The sequence below is a fragment of the Acanthopagrus latus genome, chromosome 14 (assembly GCF_904848185.1).
Source record: "Acanthopagrus latus isolate v.2019 chromosome 14, fAcaLat1.1, whole genome shotgun sequence".
In the NCBI taxonomy this organism is placed as follows: domain Eukaryota; kingdom Metazoa; phylum Chordata; class Actinopteri; order Spariformes; family Sparidae; genus Acanthopagrus; species Acanthopagrus latus.
The window spans coordinates 18,712,792-18,736,745 of NC_051052.1; the positions used below are offsets into that span (position 1 = coordinate 18,712,792).

At 41.6% G+C, this 23,954-nt stretch overlaps 1 protein-coding gene and 2 long non-coding RNA genes across 10 annotated transcripts in view; 2 read left to right on the forward strand and 1 right to left on the reverse strand.

Moving 5' to 3' along the window:
• Nucleotides 1–23,954, forward strand: part of LOC119032215 — a 1,052,400-nt gene that overhangs the window by 933,141 nt on the left and 95,305 nt on the right. The gene's annotated exons all lie outside the window — the stretch shown is intronic.
• tbc1d30 (TBC1 domain family, member 30) lies at nucleotides 1,030–21,959 on the forward strand. 5 transcript variants are annotated; one of them, XM_037121053.1, is made up of 16 exons: nucleotides 1,030–1,784; nucleotides 4,685–4,849; nucleotides 12,034–12,095; nucleotides 12,218–12,283; nucleotides 12,870–12,995; nucleotides 14,321–14,506; nucleotides 14,630–14,699; nucleotides 15,249–15,347; nucleotides 15,521–15,689; nucleotides 15,873–15,978; nucleotides 16,066–16,172; nucleotides 16,313–16,452; nucleotides 17,581–17,802; nucleotides 18,239–18,325; nucleotides 19,715–19,850; nucleotides 19,908–21,959. In XM_037121053.1, exons 1-16 carry the CDS (start codon nucleotides 1,277–1,279, stop codon nucleotides 20,902–20,904), a joined length of 3,246 nt encoding a protein of 1,081 aa, XP_036976948.1. In that variant the 5' UTR covers nucleotides 1,030–1,276; the 3' UTR covers nucleotides 20,905–21,959. The 5 variants fall into 5 exon arrangements, with proteins under 5 accessions (XP_036976948.1, XP_036976949.1, XP_036976947.1 ...); XM_037121052.1 differs by having other exon boundaries at nucleotides 1,277–1,784; nucleotides 19,715–21,959; XM_037121054.1 differs by lacking the exon at nucleotides 18,239–18,325 and having other exon boundaries at nucleotides 1,034–1,784; nucleotides 19,715–21,959.
• LOC119032222 lies at nucleotides 3,229–8,045 on the reverse strand. The gene is made up of 3 exons (XR_005078814.1): nucleotides 7,565–8,045; nucleotides 5,216–5,356; nucleotides 3,229–3,643 (listed from the first exon to the last, which is right to left on the reverse strand). It is a non-coding gene; the product is annotated as an uncharacterized LOC119032222 (long non-coding RNA).

Here is a 23,954-nt window from a genome sequence, read left to right on the forward strand (position 1 = left end):
ATGTAAGGTAAAGGTAACCTACAAATGTCAAACGGGGACATTCCGGTTGTGGAATGTAAGTAAGTACATTTACTAAAGTACTGTGCTTTGAGGAACTTGTTGATGTATCTGATTTTTTTTTTACATTTATTTTCAAATTCTTAAATATTTGGCCCTTTCGACTATACACAGTAAAAGATATTTAATGAGTTAGATTATATAGTGGAAATTTCATATTAGATCAGCAAAGGTCACCAAGTGTTGCTGGACTTCATTAGGGTCAGTAAACAAATCAATTTTTAGAGGAAACAAGTAGATTTAAAGAATATTTTTAAGAGTAGTTTTTCTTGTTTTGCTAATTATAACCCAGTAGAACAAGATCACTTCTATTTTGAGCCAATGTTCCATCCATTAACATAACAAATAAAAGGCACACCCCAACTTTGTTGTGCTGTACTTGCATTTTGAAGTTTTGGAGGCCATGAAATGATATCAAACAATTCATTTTAAAACGATTTTTTTCACTTTCACATTCTCAACTCTTCCATACTGGATATATTTCCAAACAAGAGGGGCTACAAGAACTCCCTCAAAATCTTCCCAAGCCACATTGAATATTTAAATCTCAGTGTAGGTAATAAAATCTATTTTTTGTTCTACTTTTACATTTCATAATTCTTGTTTTATGTCCTTTATTGCTTTCCAACCAGCATATAGACTCCCTGAATTATTATACCAAAATACACTGACTGGAGTTTTGTTGTGATACAAAAGCACAATAAAAATAAAGTTTCAAGCTACTTTTAAAAATGCTGTGAGCTTTAACAGTGTGGGTTTATTGTTATTTGTGTGTTACTTTACGTCGTTTACATTAAATCGTGCTAAATGATGCTAACGTAAAGGTACAAAACCATCTCCTAGCATAGCCGTCAAATACGGAAGCTGATTGGTCGATATACATTTGGCTCCTCCGTGATTGGTCGATCCCAGGTGCTGCACCTGTCGCGCGCCCTGAAGAAAGTTGGCAGCCGTTGAGAAGTTGAGCAGAGTGGGCCGGCCCATTGTTCACTCAGTGAGGAGGGGGGGCAGGAAGGTCCAATACGGAACATTCAGGAAGGAAATTAAAAGCCGTCAGACGTGTCTACCTTTCTGAGGAGAGGAATGGAGTGCTCCAGGAACTCTATCCTCCTCGAAGGAAACTTTACTGCTAATTAAACTGGAAAAATGTCAACACGGACAGAAAGAGCAATTACAGCAACTCAGATTTAATTCAACACAGTTTGATGTTAGTGTAGAAATGGCGTCGGAGGTGGAATTAAACGGGAATGAACTTCTGGAAGTGGACATATGCGACCGCAGTGTGTACTCCGAGGAAGAGAGCGGCGTTTTTGTCAGCTCCGCCGCCTCCCTCCAGGATGATTTCTCCGGCTTCCAGCAGTGGACGAGCCCCGCGGCCGAGTCACCTAGTGACACATCATCACCTCCGGGACTGCAGGTTCACAGCGAGCACCGAGCTCCGCCTGGCACCGACACCCGAAGGACCAGCACGACCGCTGACAGTGACTCAGAGTCCCAGGGAGATGGACTCAAAGTGCCCAGGTGCTCCATAGTGGACTGTCTGCTGGTGGAGCTGTACGACACGTACAGTGGAGGCAGCAGGAGGAATGTGGACAGCTGGGACAGCTCCACAGAGGCGTCCGGGTCTGATGCCTTCCTGGGCCGCAGCAACTCCGGGTCCGGGTTCCTCCAGGAGCTCCAGGAGAAACACACCAGGAGGCATCAGATGAACTACCTGGCCCAGAAAGGTGAGGATGTGTGGACAGGCACTGAGCATCTGGTCAAAACAAATCAGTTTTATTAATTTTAAGTCACAAATATGCCTCAAAGGTCTTCCAGTTGTTATTAATTAAAACTATCATACTTTTTTATGATATATATATATTACGCCATGTCAAATATGATCTTATAAAGATATTAAAACTATGCCCAAGAGCCTTATATTGGTCTAATTTACTTGAGGCATAAGTTTTGAAAATCTAATTGAACATTTTAATGCTGCATAATCTGAATCTATAATCAGGAATATGTAAAAATGATAATTAACTATGATGGACTACATACTGTATCTTCATCATTAAACCAATGATACATGTGCAGACATTGATATAGGGGTGTGTTTTGTGGTGATGAATCAAGTTCCAGGTCAGTTTTTTCCATTTGGGTTGAAATGAATTGTGGTCATACTTAAGTGACTTCAACAGTGATGAGGTTATTATGGAGCTTGCCATGCTGCTGTTTCATGAAATAGGTTCAGAAACTACATTAGAGTGTCTAGATGCTTCAAAACATCCACTACTAACTATGTTTACCCTGGCAGATGGATTCATTTCGGGTAAACAAGGCCCCCCTGTGGCCAGAGGAGCTGTGAGTGTTGTGAGGTTGAAATACAGGAATCTGGTAAAAATACTACAGCTCTATAGTATCTATTGTTTCCTGTTTACAGTCATTTACATAATGTGTTGAGAAATTAGATTAAAATGTACTACTGGATGTAGTCTGTAGCCCTTCATTATTGATTATTGGATATTGGGACAAATGTTCATGAGTACACAAATGTAAACTGAGGGATGCATAGATTATAGTTGCCTCTAAATACAGACTACTGATACTCAGGACATGGGCTGATACTGAATACATGGATCTTACTGCTGTATAAATCAGACAATATTATACGCCACAAGTTGCTGCTGGCTCATTGTGACCTAACAATCATAAATCATAGCACTGGAATATAAATTAAGCACAGAATTGGCAAAGAAACCATATTAAACATGCATTTATCACGTCTCGGTAATATCTGGTCTGCTCTAAAGGTCAGTCTAGTGGCTGATGATGCATCTGTGGAAAATACAATTTGGTAGTAGCCACAGAGGTTATAACCGATCCACCTATATAATTGCAGTGTGTTTACAGGTACATTCACAGCAGTTTTTTTGATTCAGGTCATTTCAGAGGTAAGATAATTTAATTACATGAGACTCGAATGCAGCATAATGAATCTGAGTCATTCATGTAGCTTTTTACGTCATCTGTTTTTCAAGACGGGTAGCAAAACAAGAAGTGAGTGAAATCAGATATCAGGAGAAGCCAAACTGGCTGCGACAATTAGTTTCACATGACTGACAGGTAGGCTCACAGTATGCGGACCTTCACACACTCAGATACAGAGGCTGATAAGTGTGTTGACAGCTTATTTAATGCTCCCCAGTGTGTGTTGCCTCGGCGTCTTGAAAGGCATGTCTCTGTGTGAGTGCCACGCCGCCATTGTCTCCTCTGGTGAAGTGGAATCCTACAGTAAACACACGCCGGCCCGTGAGTTCACTGTTTGCCCACGACAAGTTAAACAATGCAGAGAGCTGCCACTCAGGAAGAGGAAATGATTATGATAGTGCCTCCAAGAAGAGCTAAAGAATGTGACTACTCAGGGTTTAATGGCCTTTTCTGAAGCGGTGACTGATCAGCAGTGGGAAAAAATAACGTAAGGAAGCTTGTTGGTGTTCTGAAAGCAATTAAGTGTCTCTGAGGCGGACCCTGCCACCTGCTGGGTGTCATCTGTAGGTGACCGTGAGCTTCCAGTGTTTTGATATTAAAGTTTCCACAGAACCTGGAAATAAAAATGAGAAAATCATCATTATTAATGTTGATGAAGACGGGGAAACAAAAGACTTGTCAGTATGATTTAATCTGTCATTTGTTTTGAGAACTGTTTAGAGGTCCAGACTGGAGGATATCGAGGGAGCTAGGGGCAGTAAGGATGTTATTCATTTGTGTATAATGAAACCAAGAAACATTGTGTCTCAGTTAGTTAACAATGAGGCCTTTTGTATCTACAGAGGGAGCAGGTCCAACACGTCGCACCGCTGTCACATCTTTAGCCACCACTGTTGGGGGGGAGGGTGAGACGAGGAGGGTTCAGTTGCTGTTCAGTTGGGTTTTGAGAGTCACTGATCCACATTTTGCACCATTTATAGACACTGAGTAGACCAGGCAGCTAATCAATTAATGGAGAACTTAATTGACAATGAAAAAAAAATCATTGGTTACTCAAAATATCACCATAATTTGTCTCGGTCCCTCAGGTGTGTTTACGCGTCAGATCTGTGTCACCTACAGCTGAAAGTCAGATTTCACATTAGACAGGAGGTGTGTGTGTGTGTGTGTGTGTGTGTGTGTGTGTGTGTGTGTGTGTGTGTGTGTGTGTGTGTGTGTGTGTGTGTGTGTGTGTGTGTGTGTGTGTGTGTGTGGCGGTGTTCTGGTTTTCATTTCGTCTTTGCCTGCAGCATGGAAACAGACAGATGACTGTGATATTCTGATCTAACAGTGGACCGCAGACATCACATGTTGTTTCCGAACACATCAAGCACCTTAATATTTTAGAACGACCTGCATCTCTGTGCTTAGAGTCTGAAATAAATGTGAAAAACAGGAAGATGTAGGACTGTTTCAAATAAATAACGTGAAGAGGTTAAATCCATAATGCTTAATTTGCTAATTTAGGGATTACAAATTTTGTTTTCTGAACTTGAGAAAAGAAATTTGTCGCAGGCATTCATCCAGATACATTACATTTTGACGGTCGTCCTAAAATGACTTTGCTGCCAAAAAACCCCTAAACTTAAATGTTTCTGCACGTGTGCTGTTTCAGCCCCGGAGGAGCTGCAGTCAATCATCCAGGAGGTCAAATATCGTACGGGCCTGCAGTCGGCCAAGCTGATCCGCCAACTGAGGAGACGGGACCGACTTTGCCACAAACTGCAGAAGAACTACGACATCATCACGGCTTGTTTACAGGCTGTCTCACAAAAACGACGTAAGAATACACAATTCTTCTCTTATTTTATACCTTAAAAACAAACGCACAACATTTAATGAATGGTGAAATCATTTGTCAGGTGCTCTAGCAGGTTAGCAGGTTTGTACACATGTTGTACGGTGTCCCAGCAGTCATATCACATGTAGTATGAAAATAACTCTCCACTTTACATAATGAGCTGTGACATAGTCTCGCAGTACGCGAGTACGAAGGAATCACATGTTCATTTCCATATTCCAATCTCCCTGCTTCCACTGCAGCCCCTCCTGTAAAGTAATTTACCTCAACTGACTTTTTCCAGAAGAGATTATGTATCAATCCTTGTTCTGTTCATGTAATCAAATATTGAATATCTGACTATACTTGTCTGGTCAGTCCACCTCCAGGCAGTCTTTATCTTCTTGTTCCGACAGTAGGATGATGTATGTGCAGACTCGGTTCTCACGTTCATTCTTCTGGTTTTAAGAGACGAGGTCGACCGTTGGGGCTTTCTCATGGCTGATGCTGATTATTAGAAATGAAGGAGAGTGAAAAACAATATTTAGGTCTGATATTTATCTGCAGTAAAGATGGATATTTGAAAATGGAACAAATCTAAATTTTTAACAACCAGTCTCGGAATAAAGTACAATTTACTGAAGTACGCTTTTGAAGTACTTTTCTTGAGTATTTCCATTTTCTGCTACTTTTTTCTTCCTCTCCACTACGTTTATTTGATCAATTTAGTTACTAGTTACTTTGCAGATTCAGGTCAGTGTTTATAGGCTGGTAATTGTGACATTTTACCAAGCAGACATTGCGTTGGCAGGATATTGTGTGAGAGAAGGTCGATTCAGATACTGATAATTGAAAAATGCTGAATATGGACCCGATAATCGGTCCTCCCCTATTTAAGAGTCGACCCCCTGGTATGATTTGTGACTGCACAAGTAGTTTGGAAAAAAAATGTGGTCCAATATTCAACATAAATTGGAGCCTCCAGTACAAATACACTGAGAATGGACTCAACGGTGATGAAGGAGAGTAATTAAACTTATGAAATAACACAATGATGGAAAAGGAGTAGCATCCTGTTTAATACCCTGATGAAAGTAAAGGTTCAGTTTTTGTGGTTTTGTAACTCTTTCCTTTTTTCCCCTAATTTAAAGTTTTTTCAGGTCTGTGTGGTTATTTTGCTTTTGTTTTTTGACTGTTTTTGTTTCTGTCAACATGCAGCACGATGGCTGATTACAAAGAGGTAGGGTCTGTAATGGTACTGTCAGACGCTCGGCTGCAGGGAACATTAAAGCAGTACTGTGGAACCAACATGGCTGCTTTCTTTGCATGTTATCCACCTGGAAGGTGACACACAGCGTGCTCAACAAGAAACTCCTGTCACTGATTATGAACATCCCAGCAGCTGCCAGCATCAATATTTTATTGCTTTTCTCATATTGAGTGACGCCAGCATTTTTATCATCATGATAAATGTCTGTTTTATGATATGTTGAGCTATATAACATCAGAATTTGTGTGAGAGGTTCAAAGTTTCTAAAGTTTAGTTTTTTGTTCAGTTTGGTTTTAGTTAGTTCTGCATTTAATTTCAATTTTTATCATTTAAAATGTTCGTTTAGTTGAATTTTTTCTTGATTTTTGTGTAAGTATTTATTATTAATGTGAACGTGAACTTGTTTTTTTTCTTGAAGGGGTCGATAACCTATGTCTACAGTTATTATTGATCGCTATCTATCAAAGGAATTGCAGCTGCTGTTACATGTTACAGTAACCTGAGATGGACCGAGTGCACTTTGTGTCATTACGTAGGACAAATTAAGAGTTTTCACAGCTGTCGTCTAATTAAAAACACCCAGAGACACAATCATAATTATCATCAAGGCCATGTTTTAATCGTCACTCCGACTGTTTACAGTTATGGATTCAGAACGTCATTAAGACTGGATGTGTTTTCCATCCAGGAAGCACTTACCGCACCTGTAAGACTGACTCACGCTGTCATGCATCATTGATTCATACTGCAAATGTCATTTCTTTAATTGCCCTCCATTATTTTAGCCGGCTGTTTGAAGAAGGTGACCATGCAGATTTATCTCCAACCCTCCTGATTCTGTCTCTTCTGGTTTTCTGCTGGGTCACAATTCTCCCATATTTCTCCCGATTTATGACACATTTTCACACTTTTGTAGTCATCGTAACATGTTCCTGAAAATTATGCTCCCTCCTTTGGTGAGTGAGAGACATAGGAGAAATATTTAAACACATTTCAGATACCCTGGAGAAAATAATTCATGTTTCTTGCATGAAGTTTCCAAAGAAAGGAGCTGTGAAATCTGCCACGTCCACTTTTCTGTCAGTCACGAGGGCACTGCATCGAGAGAGGGAGCTGACAAACAGGGTGTGCACGGCATCTCTGAAGGGCAGGAAGTGGTGATAAATGTTACTTTACACCACAGATTTATGCCAAATTATTCTGCTGTCTTCTGAGAATTACAAGTGAAATTTCGAATTTATTGACATAAAAATCCTGTTTCAGGTTTCAGATTTTGGTGGGGTAGGACGTCCAGAATCCCACTTTTATTTCTGAATCCTCCCTATTTTTGAGGTCATGCGGTTGACAAGCAGGATTTAATACTGGTGTATTTTGCCGACTTATCTGGTGGATAGTTTGTAGGTAAAGTACGTACTGGTATTGTGTTTTTAAAGTAGTTGACCAACCTTTTCATCTCCACTCAGACTTTTCCCTTTTTTGTAGTTTTTCTTCTTTGCACGTCCCTCCTCAGTTTGGTCAAAGCATACTTCTGCTCCTCTGTGATTGGTGCAGACTTAATCAGGGCCATTAATGACTCATAATTTGTTTTACCTGGATCTTCCAGACAACAGCAGGTGAGGTGTCCCCAATAATTTGCACAGCAGTGGTGAACTCGGGTCCTTCTTCGTGTTTTCCACTGTGGCTGGACTGTGTAAAGGGCACTTCATCATGTTTTTATCTACCGTAGGGGCATAAAAACAGTTCCTGTCAGGTGTTATTCTGATCATTGGTCACCAGGTGGTGGTTCTTGCTCTCCCAGCACATTTTGCAGCAGATACTTTGTCATGTCAGCTGGTGCAGTAAGTAAAAATCTTTCATTCGCTGCATGTAAAACCATTTTCCACTAGTTTGTTCCCCATTAAACAGACTGATAGTTGATCATCAGTTGCTTTTTTTTTTTTTTTTTTGGTGCCAGCCCAGCTCTCTCTTTTCACGCTCCGTCCTCCCCTCCCCTCCTCTTCCTCCTCCACCATTACCTCATCCTCCTCCTGTCCCCTCCTCCCCACGTGTCCCTCCATCCTACCGCATCCCTCCATCCTTGTGACGCTGAACCGGAGGAGGATGAGGAGGTGTGCAGCAGCAGCAGCAGCAGCAGCAGCAGCACAAACCTCTGTTTCCTCCTCAACCGCTCGGCTATTTTTTGACGCTTTCTATATTTAATGTAGACATTTGTGTCGCTCGAACGAGGCTCCCTGGATGATTCGGCACCGCTGAGGGATCTGTCCTTTCTCCAGGCGGAAGCGATCACCGGAAGAGATTCGAAACGCGGTGATCGATTCATTTTTAACGGAAGCGTTCAGAGGAACATCTGCGTCTCTGTGTACCGGGATGAACCCGACACCTCCGAGGAAAAGCTAAAAGGAGGATTATCGAAGCGGGACCAGACGATGAGCTGATCGACCGGTTCTGATTCGGGATGAGGCAGGAGCGGCTCTCCGCCGCCGGCAGGAGGCCGAGGGCGGGCGTGAGGCAGCGGCAGCAGGGCTCGGGAGGGGTCGGGAACATCATCAGCAACGTCCTGAAGAAACGGAACGGGATCTCCAGGAGCGCACCCCGGCTGCTCTGCACCTTAGAGCCAGGTGACACTCACGTATCAGTAGATCCACAGGAAACGGTTCGACATTTAATCTGAGACAAGATCTGGAAACAGAGTAGATTATTCTGCTCAGCATGGAGGTTTTATAGTGTCTGCTGCTGCTGCTGGTTTTATTACAGTATTTTCCTTTATACTCCCATTTCTGTCTCTTATTTACAGTGAATTTCATTTTATGCTGCAACAAAAAAATGAAATGACATTGTTATATTCTAGCAATTTAGATGGTTTAAATAATGACTTTAACAAACGATTATTTTCATGAATTATTTTTGTTGAAAGATGTAGATCTGTGCTGTGATGTGATATCAGCTGAATGATATTGGCTCACCTGTCACAGATATATCAGTATCAGTGTTGTGCTGATATGGAAATATTTTATATAAAGAACACAGTGCAGAAAGAAGATGGTCCTATAGGTCCTGTTTGTAAGAACAGTTCATCCTAATGATGCTTTGGGATTGTAGTTCAGGCCGTTTGCCATCCTACATCATCAGTTTTTGACGAGTTGGGAATAAAACCCATAATCTCGTCCCACATATTGTTACATTTCAGCAATTTATATTATTTAAATACACCTAAAGATTATTGTCATTGGTGATTATTTTTTTAGGCTATAGTGTCAGAAAATGGTGGAAAATTATGGATCATGCCAAAAAAAAAAAAAAAAAGGTGTCTATATACTCTATAAATACCAGCTGACTCAATATTATAATATTTTTTTATCAGGATCCACCCCAACAGTCCAGTATCACTCGGCTCTATTGCCGAATAATCTTTAGGCTGTTTTCTTCATTAATTGTTTAGTTTGGTTGAGAAGAAATTGATAAAAGCTGATTATTGTTTCTCAAAAAAGGCCAACATGTCGTCCTTAAACATCTTGGTTTTGTCCACAACACAAAGATATTAATTTACTGTCACAGAGGAGGAAAGCGACCTGAAAATATTCACATTTAAGAAGCTGATCAGAGACTTTTCACTTCTTTTTCTTTAAAAAAAAAAAAAGACTTAAACTGATCAATCGATTGCTCCAGTCAGCTGTTGTGACTGTCAGGTGGTAAATATTTTCTTGCATGAATCTTATTTGTGACAGAGCAGCGATCCAGTTTTTCCCCAAAGACCCTCCAAGTGTCAGATGAGCTCATTTTCACCAGAGCAGGTGTTGAACCTGAGTGAACACCAGCTCTGAGCTCCGGTGAGTTCAGAATCGAATCCTGAGGGCGCACCGGGCGGCTTTTTATAAATCTGATAATGTATCACACGGAGCAGATAACTGAGATCAGATCAGTTTTCAGTCCTGGCTCCATGTGTGGAGAGACACGCCTGACGTACGACATACAGCCAGATTTGTTTTTGTCGTTCACTCTGCAGTCGGGCGGTGTCTCGACCTCTCAGCTCTTCCTGCTTCGTCACGTTTTGGCCTCTTCACGGTCAAACGTCTGTAAATTAACATGAAACAAACATTTTTATCGATCAAACTGTAAACTTCTGTAGCATCACAACTAAGCTCGAATCTTAAGAGTAATCTTAGAGTAAAGAATCCTTGACTTCCTTCCTTCTGTCCTCGCTTCCTTCCTACCTTCTAGTTTCCTTCCTCATCTGGTTCATTAATCCCCAGTTGTCTTTTCTCTCCTCCGTTCTTTGTGTGGTTGTTTGTTTCTTCATTATTTTTGTCATTACTTTTGTTTCTATGTGTTTGTCTTTCTTACTTCCTCCATCTTTTTCATTCTTCCTTCCTCCCTCCCTCCCTCCCTTCTTTCCTTCTGTCTTTCTTTCTTGATTTCATAATCAAACCTAAATAAATAAAGATATCTTAACTTTACCAGATGTATACATCATAATCCATTAATATGATATTTAGTTTTGATGGTAATACTTGTTTAATTTTATTTTTTTTTACTCATCACAAAGTATTTCTACCATGTCCCCCTTCCTTCCTTCCTTCTTTCCTTCCTTCCTTCCTTCTCTTTACATCCTCTAACTGGCTTAATTTAAATTAAAACAGGGAGGAGATTAAATGATGAGATATTAACACGAGTGTGGCCTCCGGCCTCCATATTGTCGCTGAACACACGCTTTGTGTCGGTGTAATCTGTGACAGGGAAGTAGGAGGGTTTCATGTTAATCCTCTCAGAGCTCTCGGAGGAGACGTTCGTGCAGTATGGCGCAGGACAACACGACAGAGGCGGAGCAAGCAGGTTAAACTCAGATTCTGTTTTAATTCATTGTGGTGAAAATGTGTCGTTCATGGTTGTAAAGAGATCGGCTTCTGTTTGAGAGGCAGAAATCCTCCAGAGACTCAGCTGGAGAGAGGAAGAGAGGAGGAGGAGGAGGAGGAGGAGGAGGGGGAGTAATGGCCGCTGGCGGAGCTGCTGGCCCGGAGCCGAATCATGTCAGGACCTTCCCTCTTAACTTAACAGATCAAACTTTCATTTCCGTTGGGAGGAGGTTTAGTCTACTGTGCTAAATATCCTCTAAAGATGTTCGTGTGTGCGTGTGAGGAGATTTGAGGCGCAGATTGAACCGCGGATTCAGAACCACGCGGAAATGGACAGCGACTCTCTCCGTGACGCGTCTCCGCACCAAACTCCATTCAATAAACTATGAATTTAAGAAAAATATAATTCAAATCACTTGTCTTTCTTATAATACTGAGTAAAAAAGATCGATGTATACATTTATTTTATGAGCTTAGTGTGCAGGACTAAAACACATAACTTCCGGTGTTTCGTTCTTCCTTTTCTGACTGTGATCATGTGAGTTTATTGTGTGGTTGAGCCACATATTCAAATGCAGTAAATTACATTTCTAGACTGGCAGTTTTGAAAGTTTGGGGATTAATAGAAATAATGTTGACTTACTGGCCTAACTTGGTTACTGGTGTCAGTTTACACACAGTTCAACAGGTCCATCAATCCTTCCTTCATGAAGGTTATAATGTTCAGTATTTGTTGAAATTGTCTTAGAGGAGTCAAATTCAACTATATGATCATTATTACAATATACTGTATTCTGCACGTGTCATTATACATCTCAGTGGCACTGAGTGGTTTGATTAGAATTAAAATGATGTGAGACTATTTTAGAATGAAGAGGAAGTTGGCGTTTCCTTCATAGAGGAACATGATGGATACATGTAGATGTTAATCATTAAGAGTTTCCCTGCAGTCTGATATCTTATGTACAGTAACATTGGTAATTTTGGACTTTGACTGGAACAATGATAGTCATCTAGATGTGTTTCTAAATGAGCCTGATGAGATGTCTCTGTTTATTTTGTAGGAGTTGACACGAGGCTGAAGTTTACTATTGAACCATCGCTGGGGAAGAATGGATTCCAGCAGGTAAACACTCAACAACACATCTGTTACATGTGGATGTGTCTTTTGTATAGCTTGGTTACGTTTATACAGACTGTAGTTAGTTAAAAGAGTAAATAAAACTTTGTGGTTTCTTCCCTTCACAGTGGTACGACGCCCTGAAGGCAGTGGCCAGACTCCCAACTGGGATCCCAAAGGAATGGAGGAAGAGGGTACGTAACTTTTAAATAAGTATTTTGAAATATGGCAGTGTTAAGTCAGTTATATTTTATCCAATGTAGTACATGTCCAGTAAACATCTGTATAAATCTGAGTCATTACCCTCAGATGTTACTTCTGTCTGGGTTGCAAAAAGACATTTCCACAAATAAGACCTGATGAATTTCTCCTTTTGTGTTTGTCTTCTTTTGAACCTAGAGGGTGTTTAGTAAAAGAAAGTCGTGACCCAGTTGTGCCGTTGCAAGAAATGTCGCTTCTCTTTATTATTGTAAACCTGAAAGCAGAGTGTTGCGGTCTTGAGAGAGACGGCACACAGATCAGAGGAGCGATAACACGCAGAGGCACTTTGTCTATAATGCTCCTATTTATCTCACATCACAACTTCATCTCCTGGGAGAAGAGAGCCGGGAAAAGGAAGTGATTACTTTCATCTTGTCAGAGGAGATGAACAATGAAATCTCTGCGCTGCACTTACGAAACAAATTGAATCACAGCGAACAGCCTGATGAGGTGAAACAGGAAAGTTTAAATATTTGTTCGTGTTTCTCAGTTGGGATTTTTTTATTTGTCTCTCTGCAGGTTTGGCTAACGTTAGCAGACCAGTACCTCCACAGTATCTCCATCGACTGGGACAAGACGCTTCGTTTTGCCTTTAACGAGCGCAGCAACCCGGACGATGACTCCCTCGGCATTCAAATCGTCAAGGTAATCACACTGTGTCCTTATGTTGGAGGGGGTTTGGGATGAGCTGAATGTGTTTGGACGGTGTGTGTATGCAGGGGGTTTGTGAGCATGTGTGTATGCTGAGTCAGCAGCACAGTGCCCAGAGGTGAAGCCTCAGCATTTTTACACAGCACAGAGAAACAGAGAAGACGTGGAAGTCATTCGAGGTGTTCAGGGTCACCAAGGTCATTACTGTGGAACATTATTAGTGCTGTAGCCTGTTAAGAATGAACTCTGAGTCGACTGACGGTCCAGTCGGTGGTCCAAACCTTTCGATTAACAGTCTTAATGGTCTTGAATTATGTCAAACGTGAGCCAGTTTACAACCTTTCACAGATATAAATGCTCACAAATCTGCAAACACTGTCGTTAGATGACCGAGAAGTTAAAAGCATCATATTTAAGATGTCTGCATTTAGATGTTAAAACGTAACGTGACCTTCAGAGACACAACAGTCTCAAACGTTTCCAACAATGATAAAACGTCAGTGTTAATGACCTCCGGTATGACGTCATGCTATTAACTGATGTAGTTAATATAACTTCCAGAGAAACGGGGCTTACTATCGTTGGTAATGTTCACTCTGATGGAGCGAGATCATTCTTTACCTGATTAACAATGAACACAGCTCCACGTTACTTCACGTCATGCTCAAAAAAACATTTGGTGTTGTTGTTTTGATTGAGAGACTCTTAGCAGCCGAAATAACAAACATAATGACATGAGTTTTGCTCTTGATCTTGGGCCACTTATTTTTTTTTTAATCTGAACTTTTTTCCACACATTTCACAGTCTTTATCATCAAATATGATGCTTTAGTAAGTGAACAGTTTCCGTTCACTAATGATGACCGTAAGATTTGTATGAAGGCCTGAAATGGACCTTGAATTAAGATTGTTTGTCACCTTTAGAGTCCATCTGAAACTGTTCTGATAAACACCAAGAGCAAGTGAAGTTTGTGATCTCCAGGAAGAAGAACTGCAAGATGGACACGATACTAAAAGACTTTTCAGCCATCATTAATCATGCTGAGTGTGTAAGAGTATGAGTGTGAGGCGCAGTGTCCGGTAGAGGATGTTTGCTTATGACTGTGCGTCAGAGGAAGAAACGACCGCCTCATGGAAACATCACGGTGACTCATATTCAGCAGAGTCATGATTGTTTCCATCAACAGAGCAAAGTCTGACCATCAGCCTCTTTGTTTGTTCTATTCTCTGTCCTAAATGCACAAGTTCATCATTCATTTATCCAGTTAATGTGCTGACTTATTAAAAAATAATCCACCCTGCATCCTCCTAATGCCCAGGACCTGCACAGGACCGGCTGCAGTTCTTACTGCGGCCAGGAGGGGGAGCAGGACAGGGTGGTGCTGAAGAGGGTGCTGCTGGCCTACGCCCGCTGGAATAAAGCGGTGGGCTACTGCCAGGGATTCAACGTCCTGGCTGCACTCATACTGGAAGTTACTGAAGGCAATGAGAGCGATGCACTGAAGGTAAAATGCAGATTTATAAAAAAAAAAAAAAAAAGTACTCTAAATTGTAGTTATGCTTTAAAAAATGCTGCCGTGCACTTATCTCCTTAACGTTCTTTTCTTATTCTGTCCCTCTGTTTTCAGGTGATGATCTATCTGATTGACAAAGTGTTGCCTGAGAGTTATTTTGCCAACAACCTGCGAGCATTGTCAGGTGAACACAGAGACACACATACGAGCCCATTTATTGTATTTATTGTCTTGAAAATGATTAAAGGAAAAGATGCTGTTGTAACTTAAGCCTAGAAATAGTTCATTACCAGTAGAAATGGAGTCTTGACATTCATTTGATTGGCCAATAGGTGGAGAATGAGTCTACAACAATTCCGATCATTTATAAAGAAAGAATGCAACAGAATTTGCTTGTTCTGGCTCCTAAAATGTGACTATTTGCTGGATTTCTTCGTCTTTTATGATAGTAAATTAAATAAATGCTGGTTTTGGACTGTTGGTTGGACAAAACACGGGAGTAAAATATGTCAACTTGGCCTCTGAGAATCCGAAATAATGATCAAATAACATCTTCGCATAAAAGAAAACATCTGATTAATAAATTATTAGAATAATTGTTTTTTATTTTGGGTATTCAGTAGCGAAAATGACCAAACCAGCGTCAGATTATTTCTATGCTGAATCCTCCAACCAACAAAGCTACATGGCAAGATTAAAAAGATTAAAAATGTGCATCGTCTCCTTCTGTTAGTGGACATGGCGGTGTTCAGAGACCTGCTGCGTCTCAAGCTGCCCAGACTGTCGCAGCATCTCCACCACCTTCAGAAAGCTGCCAACAGAGAAGCTGGAGGTTCGAATCTGTGTGTTTTTGTTTTACAAAAATGATACCTGGTATAAATATTCATACGAAATCCTGATGCCTCTTTAACTGTTAAATTATCCTGGTGTTGACGTGAGCACAGAAAATCTGCAGTTGTTATTTGTGCTTTATTAGAGTAACACACGTGTCTTGTTTCCTCTCAGGCAGCTACGAGCCTCCGCTGACCAACGTGTTCACTATGCAGTGGTTCCTCACCATGTTCGCCACCTGCCTGCCGGCGCCCACCGTGCTGAAGATCTGGGACTCGGTTTTCTTCGAGGGCTCGGAGGTGCTGTTCAGGGTCGCCCTCGCCATCTGGGAGAGGCTGGGAGAGTGAGTGGAGCTTCACTCGCAGAAATATGGATGCATCTTGTGCGTCCAAATGTGCTAGTTAAAGCTAGTAACATTGGAGAATCCATTAAAAGAAGGCTACATTTTGAAAATATCCAACCTCTGCAGCTATAATGAATATCTACGGTTTACGTATTTCCTTCTCTACATTCTGTCTCTGTGCAGGAGGATCGAATACTGTCAGACAGCAGATGAGTTTTACAGCACGATGGGCTGTCTCACGCAGGAGATGCTGGAGCGCAACCTCATCGATCCCCCCGAGCTCATGCAGGTACGAGACAAACAAACTCTACTGTTTAACCTCTTGATACAGAATATGTACTATTAATCTGATTGTTCTCTCGTCTCCATCTATCAGGAGGTTTATTCCATGGCAGTGTTTCCTTTCCCTCAGCTGGCCGAGCTGAGAGAGAAATACACCTACAACATCACTCCGTTCCCTACCTCAGTCAAATCCAACGGAAGGTTTGTTGTAGACTGTGAAAATGTTTAATCAGTTTTGTTTTTCTTTAGACCGCCACATTGCATGTTTTAACTTGTTACATCATGAATCTTTGCTCTGAACAGGGCTTTATAGTGATCATAACGTTGCTCTCTTGTTCTAGTGGTGGTCTGGGCAGCTGGGAGAGCGACGATGATGCCGAAATGGACGATGAAGACTCTGTAGTGACGGCGCTCGGTTGCCTGGGTCCCCTGGGAGGCCTCCTGGCCCCCGAGCTGCAGAGATACCAAAAACATCTCAAAGGTCGGTGCAGCCACATGAGTTACGACACAAGATCTTTACTGGCAGCCAGTGGGGAGTGTACAGAGGCCAAAACTAATGGCCCAAATCCTCGTGTTTGGCCTTGATTTGACTCCAATTACAAACCGTCTCTGATCTGTTTCCTCCAGACAAATCTGCACTTCCCGCTCCTTCAACGGCTCCTCTAAAGATGAAAAAAAAAGGCAAACAGCCTGAGGGATTTAGTTAAAAACGTTGGTTAAGATCTGAGGCTGTAGTCGTCACTCTCCAGAGAGATTTCAGAAATGACTTCAGAGGAATGAGCGCTCCATTTACCCTCATAAGTATCTCAGTGCAGCCGAGTTGACCTGGTTTTAAGGGAAACGTGGTTCATTCTGAAGAGAAAGTGCAGCATCAATAAATCATTCTGAGAAAACAGTATAATTACAGTAAACAAACTACAGCACCAGCTGCTGCAGGCCTGTAGAGTATTTTACACCGTGTGCTGCAAAATGACGAAAATCTTCTGCAAAGACTTGTTTCAACACAAAGGTCAAACATGTCTCAACAAAATGCACTTTTTTCTTATCATCAAACGCTGTTTTGGTCCAAAAGCACAATGTTAATCATGTCAACACTGTCAAAAAACAGGAAGGGCTGACGCAGCTTGGAGGGATGTTTTCATCAAAATCCAAAGTCTGGAAAGAAAATTGTAACTTTACACCAAATGCATTTCAGTGGTCAGACCGTACAGTCTGTATTTCAAGCAACATTTGTTCTATAAGACATAGAATAGGTAGAACATTAACTCTCTAAATTCTGTTGTCCTCCTCAGACACCATCAAGATGCTTTTTTTAAATGGAGCACTTGTGTCTCGAGTGGTCAGCTGATCTTGATTAAAGGGGATAAAAATACGTCAGAAAAGAAGCTTAGAAAGTCCTAAAAAAAAAGGAAAGTAGATTTGTGTATTTTGCTGAACCCAAAGCCCTCGTCTCTAATCTTTGAATCTCTCGATTTCTTCTGTCAATCTGAGTGTCTGAAAAGCTAAAATCACTTCAGTAGAAAAACAAAAAAAAGAAGCGCTCGATGTTACAATGAATAACACAACATGAGACCTTCTCATCACTGTTTCTTCTTCTTTTGACCTCCAGACCAGCGAGGGGAGCAGGGGAACATCGCTGAGCTGAGCCCAGGAGCGGTGGGAGCCGGAGGTGCAGGAGGTGGAGGAGGGGGTGCCAGGGCGGAGCACCAGGCAGCGATCAACAGCATGATGATGGAGAGAATGAGCACCGACATCTACGCCCTGAAGAAGCAATACGCCCGCATCAAACGGCGGCAGCAGCAACAGGCTATGCAACTTTACATACGCACAGGTAATTTATCCACAATGATCAGTTTCCACTGTTTTAGTTAAACTCTTCCTGCTTTCCTGTTCACTGTTTTCACGTTTATATCAGTGGAGAAATACTCTCAGTTTGATTAGAAACTGGTGTTCAAGGACAGTGTTTCCACTGCCCCAAAGGATGCAGCAAAATCAGTGTTAGCTTCTCTTACAGGCTAAGAACAGTGATAGCCTTTCCAAGAGCTATGATTTGGGTAACATTTCAGTCTTAATGTTTAAAAAAAACAGCACTGCAATACCTGTAATTCCTGTCCTAAGATACGGTGGTATTCTTTCTTGAATGCAGTCAGAAGTCGTGTTCCCGTGTTACCACCCTAAGAAACACAAACACAAGAAAACAGTAATGAGGTTCTACCGGGGTAGAAGAACAGAAAGTCTGATGTTTGATGATGATGTGTGACTCACAGGACCTGGACCCAAAGTGGCCACAACTTCAAAGATTCCTCAGGAGGGTCCCAAAGATCAGAGCGACAGTACCGACCACCACACCGACGGTACTGGTGTTAAAACAAAACGATCATCTGAAACTGGGTGTCGTGGGGCTGATCTGAGGGTCTTTAATGATTCAGACAAGTTTGATTTAAAATAACGGAATAATTCAACAAGAATTATGATAAAGGAAGGTGTTTGGTATAAAGGAAATACTAAAGCTGGGACGACTGGTGATGGTTCTGATCTGGTTGCAGGTGGTATACGTACAGTTGAAGTCAATAAAACAGCTGTGTTATATATATTAATTTGGAGACAACTGTCACTACTGCACATGAGACAAATCCTTCAGATGCCTTCAGTAAATGTTTTTTTTCCATAGCTTAATCATCAATTAAAATGCCATAAAACTGCAATGTAATCCCAGTTTTGCACTTGTAACGTTCCTTTAATGCACCGATAATTCTGTAGAGCATCGGTTCACGTCTCATTTAACAATCCCTGAGGATATCTCCAGCAGTGACAGATGTCTCCAATTAAACATGATTCATGGTTCTTCGGGTGAATGCTGGAGGGTTTTTTTTTTTTTTCTGGCCTGGGTGAAATCATTTTACTAACCTCTGTCAGCGACCTCTAATTCCTTCCCTGCTGCTCCTCCTGTATATGATGTGAGGGGCTTGTGTAACAGTATTACATTGTGAGCTGATGTTTTTTCTCTTTCAGATTCAAACATCTGTGCACACAAACACACGCACACACTCACACTGCACTCTAATCATCACTCATATAAACACACTGTAGAGCTCTGTAATCAGCTTTCAGACATATTTACATTAATATGGTTTACTGACATTGGGAAAAGGCCAAATACTTTATGTTACTGCACAGATTATATAACAGGAGTTGAGTTAATATGCTGTTGACTGGCAGTTCAGCATACTGTACTCTGGTTTTTCCTCGAGGGGATTTATCCAAAAACTTTGGGCGCCCTCTGGTGTCTGATGGAGGTTTAAACCTTTTGGCAGCAGCTGCTCTGAACAGCTGACTGTGTTCGTAATGATCAAATCATTATTATCCAGAAATGGTTGTTGATGTAATTTGTCAATCAGACGAAAAGCAATCTCAGTTTTATATTTAAGTAGTTAGAGACATTTTTCACAGCTTGATCGTTTGGTGAAATAATGATTTCCTTGTTTCAGCGCTTTTTTCCATTTGATGATTTAGTTTCACAACGCTGTGAATCAAATATCTGTTTTAATGTCAGATAAAATAACATTATTTTCCTAACTTGAAGACATTTGTCAACATGCTTAAGATTCATAGATTAATTGAGTAAATTTAAAGAAATTATGAAACAAAACTGATAAAGAAAAATAATCAAATGTACTTGATAATATTTGCGGTATTATAAGGCTCTTGTAATGTTTTTTTTTTTTTTGTTACCTTCCCTCCAGACAAGTGCCCCGCCACCCGTGTCCTGCCCTCCCAGCTCAACCCATCCAGCACAGTAATCAACCACCTCCTTCTGGGTCGGAAACCACGAGGAGGAAGCTCCAGACTCTCGTCCACAAGCACGTCCACACTACCAGGGTCTGGACCTGCTTTGCTGTCCCAGAATCACGGCTCCCCGGCCAGGCAGCGCTGCAGCTCGGTGCTCTCCAACAGCACTGGATCTCCGGGGAGCTCCGGAGGAGGCGCCGGGTCGCCCTGGCGTGCCCACGTCCGGGTTCATCGGAGGAACATAGCACGGGCCCGAGCACAGCTGGGCTTTGGAGATTCAGAGGAGAGGGAAGATGAGGAAGAAGAGGATGAGGAAGAATCTGAAAAATTGGAGGACGAAGAGAAGAGGAAGATTGAGGAAAATGACGATGAGGAGCTGAAAGAGAGGAGTGACTCTGTGTCTTCATCTGCGGATCCCTCTGGTTCTGAAGAGGCTCCGGAGGTTGCAGATGAGACAAAAGAAGCAGAGGTTGCAGAGGTCGTGGTGCAGCTGGACTCTCTGGATCTGGAGGACGAATCAGATCTGACTGCCACCAATAACACAAGCCCAGACACACAACCAGAGTCTAAACCTGTCCCCCAAGTCCCTCTCCTCCCTCCTCCGCCCTCCTCAAGCAGACACAGAGAGTCTGACTCCTCAGGATCAGAAAGACACTATCCCTCCATCGCATTACCTCCACCTCACCACGCCTTTAACATCCCTTCTTCCTCACCTTCCTCCTCTCCGGTCCCCACATCAGCTTCTCTCGGTCCGTCCTCCTCATCCTCTCCTTCCCCTCCCTCCACCCCAATCCCTCTTTCCACATCCTGCCTTCCTTCATCCCTCTCATCCAACGGCCTCTCCTCTCTCCCCTCGTCCTCCACCTTTTACAAAACTCCCTCCCCGTCCACTCCCTCACTCTCCTCTCTTTCCTCGTTGTCCGGATCTCACATGTCCTCGTCACCATCAACCCCGGCGTTCCCGTCCACCACCAAACAGCAAGTCTATTCCCCGTTCCCAAGCGTGAAGCAGCCCAGGAAATCGGCGGCGGCAAGAAATCTCGGCCTCTACGGCCCGACATCCAGAACACCCATGGTTAACTTCCCTCAGCTCAGCCGCAACCTCAACCGTAGTAGCGGCGTCGGCACCACCGGGAGGCGATGAAAACACTCCTGACACTGATGCTAGAAACACATCATGACCACACCATGTTGCCTCCTGCATACCGACAAAACAACCCATATCTTATTTGAAGTAGACTGAGAGTTCTAGAAATGTAAAGTTCAGATTATTGATGTTGACATGTGACAATTGTGGTTCACGAGCCACTACAGACGAACCTTTTAAGAATTTGAATTTGAAGGACATTTTCTTGTTATGTCCAGTTTTTCATCCATAATTGTACCGTACAGCGAAGCTAAAGCTAACACAGGACTGTTACAGTGTCAAGCCCTTTACAGCGGCCTATGCAGGATGGATACATGATAAAAAAAAATTAAAGATAAAACATGACATGTGAGCAGTGTTCTTAGGATTCTTCACTGGATTTGTGGTGGACATATGTGTCTCTTCAATGAGTCTCCAGACCCAAATGGACCAATGTGGCAATATGATGAACTTTTTTTTTCCCTATGAGATTAAACAACAGCCATCCATTCGTTTCTACGCCAAGTATTTGAGAAAATAAACAAGAAACAAAAGAAACCTAAAAACTGCTGTAAATTAAGAATCATAAAAACTTACTGTGTGTGTGTGCCCCCCCAAAAAACTCCCCGATCTTCAAATGTGACGTCCTAAAGCACTTAACTTCTTATTTTTTTGTTCTGTCTGATGGTGAATTCATTCTGTATGTGCACTCTCTGTCTGCAACTTGACTGTTGAACACAATGAATGTAATATCTTGGTAAATAATGAAGTAAGTATGCGTGAATGGGCCAAGTTTTGTTTTTTTTCCCCCCTCCGGGATGTCATTAATTAGTAAGGAATGTTACTTAAGTAAATCACCTTGATAGCTGTGTTCACATGAAATAAACCAGCACAGCACTTAAAAGAACACCTCAGTGTGGACTTCCAGTGTGTATTCAGTCTAAGTCCAAACACACAGAAAGGGTTTTTACTGGGAAACTTACTCACTGGTCGGTCACATCATGTTCTGGATAAACAACAACATACTCTCATTGGAAATGAATGAATAAAGAAAGCAGCTGCTGTCAAATGTTTCCTTGTTTTTATATTTGAGACTTTTTGCACTGATTATTATACACAGAAATCAACTTTAGGCATCAGTTATTCTGAAGACATCAACAAGCCAGCTTCTAAAGATGGCAAAAGCTTTTTTGAACACTTCAGCAATAGCATTGTATAAGGAGGTATAATCTGATATAAACTATTAATTAAACATAATTGTAAATTGAAATTATGAGAAAGTTATGATGATGATGATGATAATGATGATATTATTCAAGCAAGTAGTCTCAGAAGTACTCAGTTCAGCATGAATCTTGGACTATTTATGCAAAACAATGTTTTGTTTTTTTCTTTCTCACGTCATCCTTTACTTTGAAATCCGGAAGATGACGTGGTTGGATCCTCATAAACCACGCAAAATGAGTCCCGCCCACAGATTTTCGAACGAATGCGGGCGGTGCGCGCTAAAAGGGGCGGTCTCGCTCGTTTCCCGCGCGAAGTTAGCTCATTTCCCTCCAAAACTTACTGTCACTATATAATTGGCTGAGGAATCGTCACTCTGTTTGGAGCTGCTCTTCTGTGAGGACACGAACACGGTCAGTAAACTGTTATGTACTAATCTGCTTTATGTGTACAGTTACCTGCTCAGTACAGGTGTATTCATGTCTGTGTGTGAGGTGTACAGGTCAGTTATTACCTACAGATCTCAGGAAATAAGCCCAGGTGATGTTTGTTCATATATCAGTGAGCTCCACATAGTAACTACCTTCATAGCCCAGTAAGTTCTGTATATGTGCGGGTAAAAATGGAGTCAGCCTCCTTCTCCTTCATGTTGATGAGATTTGCTTTTGCCTGAAATCTTTCTGAATTAACTCTGAACAGAAAGCTGAAGACTTCTCATTTAACTGTTAAATGTCGAGGTAAATTCGGCTCCTTCTTAAAAAACCCTTTAACTACATCCAGTTAAATCCGCCAGGGACATTGTGTTTCGCTCAGTGCACCAAACTCCATTGTGATTTTGGTCGTTTTATCTCTGCCGTGTTTATTACATGAATAATGCACAGTTTATCAAATGTAGGTCACTTTCTCAAAACAAGTCGGAAGTTTCGGTAAAGTCGACATGAAGTTTTTTTTATTTTTATTTTTTTTTTATGTATTATTTTTAATGGCACGAGCACTGGTTAGCTAACGTTTGCTGGTCAGTTGAAGTGAGTGGCTATGTTGTGTTATGTTAGCTAGCTGACTTTAAAGTTGTCGATATGGGCTAGCTTGGTTTGGGAAACAACTTAGGAGCTGCTCAGCTGCTAACAGGTGATTTAATCGTCGTGTTTTTACACACAGGTTTGCATGTTAGCTAATGTGTGTGTCTGTTAGAGAGTTAGCACGACGCCATTGTCGTGCTGTGTAATGTTAACGTTATTAATGCTAGCATCGTGACAATCGAATATTTGAGTACAGCACAGTTAGCTAACAGCCTCCATGTGTTGTGTTTAATACTGTCTCAGTATTATAGTATGTCAGCATCTATAAAGTTCATTTTGAGCAGCTAAAGTAGTTTATACACACAATATACAGCCTCATTGTAGCCTCACTGAATGGATTCAGTGTGTTTGTCTCAGCTCATATTACTCGTGAATAAAGCACTAAATGTTCTCAGGACTTAGTACATTTGGTCAGCTTTTGGTTTACCTTTTTAAAAACATATTTATTAAATCAGATTAAAGTAGATTTTACAGTGCAGAGTGATTTGCAACTCCTGACGTGATGTCATGCACATGGTTACAGACTGCTATATCATTCTTTATTATAAAATGATAATCCTGTAAGAAATCCCCTTTTTGCTGGAGGATGTGTCTGTACTCTGATTACATCTTCTCATACACACACACATGCATGTAGTCATCATGTTATATTAAAGTGCTTCATCCTCTCTGTTTAGGTAAACAGTGGGACTTGTCTTCAGCTTCAGGTTGAACAGCTCTGACCTGTATGGTGATCATACCTGGAGAGGAGAGACACCTGGTCCA